This window comes from Pagrus major, chromosome 4 (assembly GCF_040436345.1).
Source record: "Pagrus major chromosome 4, Pma_NU_1.0".
Taxonomy (NCBI): domain Eukaryota; kingdom Metazoa; phylum Chordata; class Actinopteri; order Spariformes; family Sparidae; genus Pagrus; species Pagrus major.
The window spans coordinates 2,811,215-2,822,261 of NC_133218.1; the positions used below are offsets into that span (position 1 = coordinate 2,811,215).

Here is an 11,047-nt window from a genome sequence, read left to right on the forward strand (position 1 = left end):
TAGATTTAGCAGGGATAATGCCAGTGATGAGAAGCTGAAGTAAAAGGGAGGGTGAGCTATTTAGTTTGGTTTATTTCAATGGACATCCAAGGCAATGCACCAGTGCATCTGAAAGACTGTCAAGCATGACACATCAAAGACATGCTGCCATGACACCAGATGATTATCATAATTTAAACAACAAATGCTTCAACAAAAATCTATTATTTCAGAGAAGCATTTAAGGCTTTTTGTCTTTATTGTGTTTGAGACCACTTATTTTGGTGTGGCCCTACAACAGTTCAAAGGTGGTTTCAGCTCCAAAAGTAAGAATAATCATGTGAAGGCTGTTTGAATGAAATTAACACAACATGACCTGGCTGAAATAATACAACTCTTCAGGACTTATTTTTAGATGTGTGTGTGTGTGTGTATATATATATATATATATATATATATATATATATATATATATATATATATATATATGGTATATTATATATATATATATATATATATATATATATATATATATATATATATATATATATATATATATATATATTTGGTCTATTAACACATGTGACATTTGACAAACTTGACGAGTGTTTCAGTTGTAATATCAGAACTGTGTAAACTCTTGGCAATGACAATGACAGCCTACTTATCATGCTGCAAACTCTCTATTTAGTCTTACCATTGTTTTCTATAAGGGCCCGGGACATGATTTCCCTTCTGCCGTCTTAAGTTAGCGCTTTTTTTCATTTGGTTGAATTGGACCTGTGTTTTTTCCTGTTATTGTTCATTTATAGAACTGTCTCCTGTCTCGACACCACGGTCTGTTAACTTGGCCGTTTCCTATTTTACATCCTCCCATACATAAATTATGATATTCTGCTGCTGATAATGAAAGCCGCACACAAAGAAGTTTTTTTTTACTATAATAACGCCTTTATTCATTTATTTTCTACAAACTCCTGACTTTTCTCTCAGATAAGGCAGCTATTCATTCCAATAAAGCGTCTGTTGCGCCAGTCTGGAATGTGAAAATGTACTTTGTAGAAATCTTCTAAGTGTGGAGCTGTGATGTAATGTGTCTGCAGGTATAAATATAGAGGCATGGTTGCACAGCGTCCATGCAGATCAATGTCGCCCCGTCGTTGAGGTTAGTGCGCCTGTCGGTCTGGGAATGAGCGCAACTTCCACACGCTCTCTGCCGCGCCGCTGCTTCTTCTTTTTCTTCTCGCTTCATCGGGAAGGCAAACGTCAGGAGGCTGCTTTCAGAGCCAGACCCGGGATGGGCTCTGTGGTGGCCCTGCAGACCGTCTTGGTACTGGTCCTTGTGACCGGACTGGCGGGATGCGTCCCCGGTCTGAACGGGACGGCGGATCGCTTGGAAGCCCTCTACTCACGGTCCCTGGCGCGGATCCCGGGGGAAAAGCGGGAGGAGATAAGCCGGGACAGTGACTACCTCCTGGGCATAAAAAGGTTGCGGCGCCTCTATTGCAACGTGGGGATCGGCTTTCATATTCAAGTGTTACCGGACGGTAGAATAACCGGAGTACACAACGAAAACCGCCACAGTAAGTTGTGTCAGTTATTTATCATAATTTAGGCTATATCCTGCCGACCATTTCCACACTTTCGACTTGTTCAGCCTGATGGAAGTGTAGGTCTGACTCACAGTTACTGGTTTCAAACGTAAATAACAAAAGCAAGGTTACTGTTGAAGTTAAGAAATTCTGTCAACAGGCTGAACTTTAGAGAATTAGAATGACTAAAACACTATACAGTTATTTGAGCATGTTTTACGGAGCTGTTAGGCCCACGGCACCTGCTGACACCTGATCCCAACCTTTACTTTTCACTCCAGTATACGCTGCTGGATGAGATGCTGCTTCTGCTGTCAGTCAGTGAGCACTTCAGGCTACAGATAAGCCATTGTGCCAGGCGTTAGTGCCAACATCTGGAGTCCTTCCATAGTGCCGCTGAGCATGCATGTGCCGGTGCTTTCCGCCTTGTGTGTAACCAGAGCTCGCTGTGATCCAGGCCAGCGGCGAGCCAGCAACTAAAGTTAGGACATGGCGCCTAGACCCATCTGTTAAGACAGATTAACCCAAGCAGTCCGGCCCAGACGAAGTCCTATACCGACTCACATGCAGACATAAAGAGAACATTTCAAACATTTCTGTACCTAACATGTCAAAGCTAATCCCTGTCCTCCCGTGTGCAGGACAGAACGCCTTATACAGTGGAGCTGACAGGCTGCCTGTTGTTTTTTCCTTGTACTATTTAAAGACAAGGCATACAAATTCAGGGAGATACATTACAGAGAATCTCTGTGAGGAATTCAAGCTACTGTAAAGCATTTTAAAATGATATCAGTAACAAAGGACACACACACACACACACACAGAGAGAGAGACGAACACATAGCCTGCTGGAACACATCAGCTTGTCAAAGCCAAGTGAGAAACTGCACCAGCAGGGGTTCACTGAATCTTCAAATATCTCTGCATTTAATGACTTTAATTTACTCTCACAGTGACTGATGAGTGAGAGCTATTTGGTCAGTTGTTACACCAAACCTCAGAAGAAATATTGTTCATTGTGTGACTTCTGAAACCCACACAATTTCACATCATGTCACACACACAAAATGACCGCACTATTTTTCTTCAGATAGTCTGAGGTATTTTAGTAGTTTGAGCCCAGTTTGGGAGTTCAGTTGGGTTAAAATAGCTTGGTTAACCTTAAACTGGCAAAAAAGTGTTTTGCTTTAATGTATCATTATGAAGTAAATGTTAATTGCACAGTGGCAATAGAATAATGAGAATAATTAGATTGGTCCCCTTTAATCCTCGCTTCACTGTGCATTTGAAGAATGATTGATTTAGTCAGGCTGACAGCCTGGCACCATTTCTGTCTGCATCATCTCCATTATAGACTAAATGAATGAATACATGTTTTCTGTTGTTCTATAGTTACTACTCTGAGGAAAACTTAAACAATCCAGTTTACATATTTGCACCAATAATTATACTACTTGGAAATACTAGGTGTGGAAAAGTTGTCTTTCATTTAAGAATTCTCCCAGTTTGAATGCAGTCCACAAATTTTCATACATATATTTGTTTAAGGTATGAACCCAGAGTGAGATCAGGCTTAGAGGGCCACACCTGGCAAACCCAATAAAACAACTAAACAAAACAACTAAAGTCAATCTGCTTGTTATTGAGCATCAAATAGTTGACAAACTGTATCACCTGTAAACTGTTTGAAGATGTAAGTGCTCATCAGCATTTACAGATCAAATCCTAAATAGAAATGGAAACTCTTTAGCTTTCTGATGAGCTCCTGACTGTCTAACTTATCTTTTGGGAAGAGTAACTAATCTATGGAGCAGCAACATTGGATCTCTCCATCAGAAGAATATGTTTCAGTGTGTGTGGTTTGTTTTCTCTGAAGGTCTTCTGCAGATCTCTCCAGTAGAGAGAGGAGTGGTGACTCTGATGGGCGTTCGCAGTGGACTCTTTGTGGCCATGAGCCGGCGAGGAAAGCTGTACGGATCTGTGAGTGTAGAACACTGTGACTGTCTGCCACTGTCTCATGCATCATTCAAATCCTTCTCTGCACTGCCAGAAATCAATCTCTGACTTTGTTGATTTTATATTTGTCTGCTGAGTGATGTGAAGCTAATGAGTCTAGAATACTGGAATCAGCAATATCAAATAATCACCATAGTCCCTCCAGATTCATGAAACTCACAAATTCCCAGAGAAATACATAGGACATGACCATGGTGTGCTACAGCCCTTGTAATGGGTTAATTCTAATAATGCGATGACTCACACTTTAAGACTCAAATAAAAAAATCTAGTTCAGGATCTTGTGCAAAAAAACAACAGCAAAGATGACTCTTACACCGGACAAAACTTTAAATCGCTGAAACAAAACTTTCAGGAACAGGTTGTACCACCTGTTTGTAAGTTTAGCTGTGTTAGAACATAAATGCTCATTAGATGGAGATTTGCACATCACTAGAGGAAAAAGTTATAAAACTACAATCAATTAGTGGCACCACAGAGAAGTTGTTACTCAATAATAACACCCAGTGACTACAGAGGGCAAGTGTTACTTAGATAACTGTATCAATAGACAAGACTAGCTTGCTGATGTATGGCCTGTTGGGACTGAAGAGTAAAAGAAGTAATATGGAATTTGGTTGACATGTTTGACCTGACAAAATGCATTTATTAATGATGCAAACTGAAAAGATTTGAAAATCTAATAATCATACCATATATGTAAATGACAAATCATTACACTAATAGACTAAATTACTTAAAGATGCAGTTTGTAAGATATGGCCAGAAGGGGTGTGCGATTCAACCCCAAAATATCGATACTATCAGTACTCTGTACTCCTTTTAAAGATCAAATCAATTGGATAGATACAAAAGGATCCATTTCAGTTTCTCTTATCTACGTTAAACCCACATAGTCATGAATGAGTAGAGCTGTTGAAAAGCGTTCCTTTTATCGTGAACACATGTAAGCCTGCTCTTTGCTTCTCCACTGCTGTGCTGTTGTCCTGTCGTGTGCACAACTTGCACAATGTGCACATACAGCTAGCTGACTAGTTTAATCTGACGTGCAGTGATGGTTGAACGAAAGAGGTGCATTGTTTGGAGCTATTTCACAGCTGCAAACTAAAACGTTGCGAACTGTGATGTGTGTAGGAAGGCTGTGCACCACCCCAAACTTATTTAAACACACACACACACACACACACACACACACACACACACACACACACACAAACAAGAGAAAGAAAACTGCAGCAGAGAAGACGGGAGGAGGAGGGAAATGCCTCAGCACCCAGACCTCTGACACAGAGTTCACTGGCAGGGTCTTTTCAGAGATGCAGGGAATACCCAGGTACTGTACATACAATGAAATAAATACTTTAGTCAAACTGATTAAATATAGATTACGATCTTCAGACATTCATATAATATATTCAGCCCACTGAAACTTGTTATCTAAACGAATTAATTTAATGAAACTGAAAACAAGAATAATGATAAAATAACAATATATATACCTCTATATGTATCAGGGTCAAGGTAAACTATGTTTACTATTATGATAACCTTTTTGCATAATTGTGAAAGATATAATTGAGCTTAAACTTGTTAAGTCTCTCCTGCAATCCCTAAAGACGATCGGGAGATGGTGGTGTAAGGCAATATGCCTTTAAAAAACGGTCCTGTGTTCTAATAATAAAAAGTATCAGTATCATACGGTATCGGTATCGGTATCAGCGATATTGGTCTTGTATTACTTAGTACCGGATTGAAACCACATTTTTTGTATCACCCACACCTAATGGCCAGAATTTTAGTTTAAAACCAAAAAAAAACAAAAAAACATTATCAACAGAATGTGAGGAAACTACAGTGTTGCTATTCTGTCAAAGATGTCTATGAACTGTGTTGTGCCTCGGTCTTGGAGGCTGTGTTCAGTCCCTTTGTGGTTTCCAGCTGCGTTCACTCTCAGGCTGTCAAATTCTGCTGAGCTGGGCCTCATCGCCTTTGGTGACTCCCCATGTGATCTGAGGTACCGGTTCAGACAAACTAACTTAGCTAATTAGCTAATGGTAGCTAGCAAAGAGCATCAGTTGTCATTCACTCTGGTGATATGCTTCCCCTTATGTTTTTAGAATTTAAGTTATTGTATGGTTTGTTAAACCTTGTGACCCTAAGCCTAACCCGCTGACCTTAAGGGTGGATCAGCTATTTTCATTTGAGTGCCACGTCCCTGATGTTAATGTTATAGCCTAAAATTTGTAATTGTATGCCCTCAATGTTGTGTCAGTATTTTCACCATGGTATCAAACATGGTTTTGAATGTCAATATTTTTCAAGGTTTTGCGCCAAAGTTAGAAATTCCAGTATTGTGACAACACTACTTTACACACAAACATGGGAATGCAGTGTTTCCCATAGGAGTTTATGAAACTATGGCCCCCGATAGAAATTTTTGCACATTTTAAAATTTGCATCAATCTGGTGCACTTAAAATAGGAGGCTATATCATAAAAAACATGAACATAAATCAGAAATAGTAGAAAATATAAAATGTAGGGGAAAAAACACAACACTGAGCTTTGGGTCTGCTTCCTGGTGATTTGAAACAAGTCCAGTTGCCTATGATACAGCACCTAGATTTTCCTGGTGATTAGTTACTGATTAATAACTAGTTACTCCAGAGTAAGTGAACTTGACTGAGAGACCAGATAATAATTGTCATGTCTGGTTGAGGCTACAGTTGGAGTGCACGTGCATATTAATGTGTGTACTCAATGGACCTGCTCCGGAGTAGGGCCAAGCCGCACCTGCCCCGCCTCCAAGTGGGCTGTGGTGATGTCTTGCAACTGCGGCCAAACTGTAACTTCACCCATCTCTCCCTCAAACAAGTGTGCGTTTCAAATCGATACTTTCATGTCTGTGCAGGAAACCTGAGAGAAAGACATAAAAGTCAGTGTGTTCAGCTCTCAGTACTTTTGTAGCTTCTAACTGAATCTCTTAAGTTTATCTTGTCCCGTTTGTACTTTCAAGCATCTGCTGTGTTTGACTATTTCATTATGTTCACTTTCAGCTGTTTCAGGAGTCATGTTTAGTTACTGCTGCTGAAAACACGTTTCCTGTAGTGCTGCTTATAATAAAAGCTTTTAAATGACTAAATAACGGGGGGCTTTTATTGTGAAGAAGTTATGGAAATGAAAGGTGTTCGTACCTGAATTAGTGGAGCCACTTTGTTAGCGGTGATTCTTCAATTGTACTGTGGGGATCGGGACAAGCGCGTCATTGGTTTAAGACACGCAAATCCCAGTGATATATACTGGGCTGCCGCTCCAAGTCAAACCGAGGAGAGCCAGGCCGGCAGATGTATATGGAAAAATGACATGTATGTGTGTGTTTGTGTGTGTGAGAGAGGGCATATGAGCTACAGCAGGGGGTGGGGGGCTTGACTGACTGGGAGTCAAGGATGTTTTGCTGAAGCAATGGCACAAAACATTAGAGATCTACAGTGCTATATCGGATCATTATGAGACTATGGCGAGCCAAATTACACTTTTGTGTGCTGCCAGAGTCTAATTGATTTATGGGAAACACTGGGTTGAATTTACAATTTTACAAATATTTGAGCATCCCACGTGGACAAACAGCACTGGTTCTGTTAAGAATACAACACCAGATAAATATAAAGCAATAGCCAAAAATGAGTAAATAACTAAGTTAAATTGGAAAGAGCCAGGTCACAAGCTATTACTCAACTCACAGAGAGAAAATAGCACAATCAGAGCATGTTATCCTGAATCCTGCCTTACTCACAACATTAATCATTTCACAATCTCATTTTTGTTTAAATCTCTGACTAAAACAGCTCCTGTACAATAGCCCTGAAATAAAGCAATTGTTTGATAGTAATCACTATGAACAATGCAGACTCCTCCTCCCCACTCCCCCAATAAAAAAGAAAAATTGTCCTGGCATCTTTGTTTTGTCTCTGCCTTCAAACAATCAGCATTTTCAAATAATCCTTATATCTACTTCTTTTCTCTTTCAGTTACACTACAACAACGAGTGCAAGTTTAGAGAAAAGCTTCTCGCCAACAACTACAACGCCTATGAGTCGGTGGTCTACCCAAGGATGTACATCGGCCTGAGTAAGAATGGCAAAACAAAAAGAGGAAACCGAGTGTCACCCGCCATGACGGTGACACATTTCTTGCCAAGAATCTAGTGGCCTCAAAAATAGACTTCACCTCAATATGGAGACAGTGGGGGGGCACTCCAGACTATGATGCACTTTTACTCCAAGCTTTATGCAAGTGTATCATATTTGATATAATCTTTTGTGTGTGTGTGTGTGTGTGTGTATGTATATGTATATATATATATATATATATATATATATATATATATATATATATATATATATATATATACATATATATATATATATATATATATATACATATATTTAAATTTATGTTTCACAGCTTATATTTTTTAGGAAGGCCTGTCTTTTTACTGTGGGTCAGTAAGATCCAAGATGCTAAACACATTATTTATGTTTTCATTTTCTAATTTATCAGATATTTGCTGCTACGGAATGAAATCCTGTCTTCAGATGTTGGTTTTCTTTGCACTGATGAGGAAATATGCAGCAGTGCACAGGAGACATTTATGACTTTACTGTTTTGTTTTTTATATATATATTTTCACTAAAACAGGACTTTTTAAAGTCTTAGCCTAAAAGAAAGAGATTAGGCGCGAATGTCTTTGATGTCAGAAGTGGCACTTATTGCCCAACGCTCCAACTCTTTTGTGTGGCACTGGAGTCTAATTGAAATAGTATCATCTTACTGTCGGGGAGAGAGGGGCAGTGAGGAGAGTAGGAGGGGGGAGTTGAAAACCCCCACAACCTCCACCGCTCTGTTTATAGCTCTACCGAGGGGGGATGAACTCTGAACTTTCCTGCCGTCAATCTCAGTCAGACCTATAAGACTGCAGATAGAGAGAGGCATCCTCTTTGACATTATATAAGTGGAGAATTTGGGAATGTAAAGGCAAGGTCAAAGAGCTGAAATACAATGGAGGTACCATAGCCTTGACTGTGGAATAGGACGTTTCTTAATGTCAAGTTATTTCTGATTGTCCAATAGCTGTTGGATGGGAACAAATAAGTCCTTCTGCTGGGGATGGCAGAGATTGTTGGGCAACATTGTTCTGGACTGGGGAAGTTTGTGAAAATTGAACAGGTATTTGCCATATTGCCTGTTTTGTGCCAAAATTGATCACCATCACCTAGTCATCTTTGCTTTGACCTAAAGGAACTCTATCTAACTTTTGATAGAAGAAATACCACAGTCTTACTCTTACAAATCAAAGGTTGAATTCATAACACCAAAACACACACTAACAGTCATTATTAAATTTTACTGCTGTAATTTTCACTTGTAGCTACAACGTCTGCTTTTCAGCAAAAGTTACATTGTCTTGCTTTAGAATTACTTTAAATGTTTTTGGATTTAAAAAAAATATTTGACATCTTGGAAAAATGCTTATTTCCTTTCTTGTTCAGTGATAGATGAACAGGTCATCACCCTTAGGTGTCATGTCACTCAGTATAAAAGGCTTGTCCTGATCCTTCCAATGACTATACTTCATTTTATACTTCAATTCGTATGAGGACTTGACATATAGTGTTAGTGAGCTTAAAAGAAAAGTTCATCTAAAAATTTAAATTCAATCATTAACTGCTCACTTGTTTTAAAATGTAACAACCCCAACCCCAAAAGAAACAGCAAAAAAATATGTTATTAACACCCTTTTTTAAAGCAGAAATCTTTACTGTAACTGCTAATCCAAAGTGGGTGCACAAGCTTGATATTGGTAGGCTAGCTAGTGCCAAGCCAAGCTAACCAGCTGTTGGCTGTAGCTTCATACAGTATTTGCAATACAGACATGAGAGTGGTATCAATCTGAACATCTAACTCTCAAGCAAGAAAGCAATTAGGCATATTTCTACATAATGAACTATTCCGTAAATGTTTTTTATAGTGAGGCACAATCTTCCTTCAGGTTTTTAAAGGAATTTCCCAACCTATACATCAGTGTCATTTACTAAGTGAATTTCCCCTCCAGTCATTTCCTCGTGCAGTGATGAATAACAACACACTCAAGATAAAATAAGCTCACAAATACATTTTGGTGAGGATACAAACCTTGTTGCAGTTCCGGTACAACCAATTTGCTATTCCTTCTGTACCCTCTCTTTTACTAAACCAACACCCCTTTTCAAGCTCTAGCTAACTTCCTACAGAATAAGCTGTTCCATGCACTAGTTCAGTTTAGTGTACATGTCTCCCAGACTCCTTCTTCCTTGTATTTTTCTCCTCTCTGTCTCACTGTGAGTCTCTGCAGTTGACTGCAGCCTAGCTCTGGGGCCATGTTGTCCTAGTTGCGCCTTGTCACGTTCCGACTATCTTTACCCTATGATGTACTTTTAGAAAGGATAATCATGGGAGAAATATTTACGGACAGCTGTTTGACTGTACTATAGGCTAGGGCCAGTAACCCTATATTTTTCTTTATATATTTTGTAAATATAACCTCGAAGTAACTGAAGGTGCTGGTATTCCATTTCGGGGGAGGACAGTTTTAAACCAACATAGCTGGGTGGAAGTTGATGTCTGAAGGCGCGAGGTGCATTTGTTTTGCTGGCTTTGGTGCAAGTGATGAATAAATCTAGCGATCATCAAAAACCCCGGTCAAAAAAGGGACTGGTGAGAGATAGGTGACCACATTTTAACAGTTTTTTCTTTGCTATACTCTCCTTTTTTCTTATTCAGTCTTTTATCTAAGAGGTTTGAAATCTCAGTTTCAACATTCCACATATGATAGCATGTATGCATTTAACCAGCAAACCCCTGTTTAGGATAGTACTGTTTTTTTTCTGTTGAGCAAGAGTGCCTTCAGTAGAACTGATTAGCATTATTGTAGAGGCCAGCCACACTGTATGCACATGCTAGGTATTAAGTCACACATAGCTCAAGAAAATAGAATGCAAACTGTCACTATAGTGGCTTTAGGCTGTGATTCTTTCAAACCATTATGGATGTCAAGTCTGATCCAAGCAATGCAGGCTCACAACTGGGAGATACATGTCACTGTATACATTTTCAGAATTAGTGCAACCCTCTGCTGGTCCAGTAACATTTCATGTTACAATGTGGCTGTTTAAATCTCCTTTCCAAGCTGGTCAGCAGTGATGCATGCAGGTATACTGGTGTGTCTGGTGCTCACAGCTGTGCTCAGTGTTCTCCAGTATCACTGCTTTGCATGGCGGGCATCATGTTTACAGTAGAATACCTTTCTGCCCTCAGTCATTGACCCAGGGTCATCCCTCTACTCCAGCTGCTCATTTGGTTATTCAGCCAAACCAGCGTAGTTCTTAAAGTCAGCTGTGACTGGTGTAGCGCACTTTCTGCTCA

General features: G+C 39.5%; 1 protein-coding gene across 1 annotated transcript; it reads left to right on the forward strand.

Moving 5' to 3' along the window:
* The first annotated feature begins 1,168 nt into the window (after nt 1-1,168).
* On the forward strand, nt 1,169-7,791 carry fgf4 (fibroblast growth factor 4). Its single transcript, XM_073464982.1, has 3 exons — nt 1,169-1,562; nt 3,448-3,551; nt 7,615-7,791. The coding sequence occupies exons 1-3, from the start codon at nt 1,169-1,171 to the stop codon at nt 7,789-7,791; spliced, it is 675 nt and encodes a 224-aa protein (XP_073321083.1).
* Nucleotides 7,792-11,047: the final 3,256 nt, after the last annotated feature.

Excerpts from the sequence above, each read along its gene's own strand:
- fgf4 (XM_073464982.1), top strand. The coding sequence starts at position 1,169 with ATGAGCGCAACTTCCACACGCTCTCTGCCGCGCCGCTGCTTCTTCTTT. Across the intron at positions 1,563-3,447 it reads ACACAACGAAAACCGCCACA|GTCTTCTGCAGATCTCTCCA; the intron begins GTAAGTTGTGTC and ends TTTTCTCTGAAG. Across the intron at positions 3,552-7,614 it reads GAGGAAAGCTGTACGGATCT|TTACACTACAACAACGAGTG; the intron begins GTGAGTGTAGAA and ends TTTCTCTTTCAG.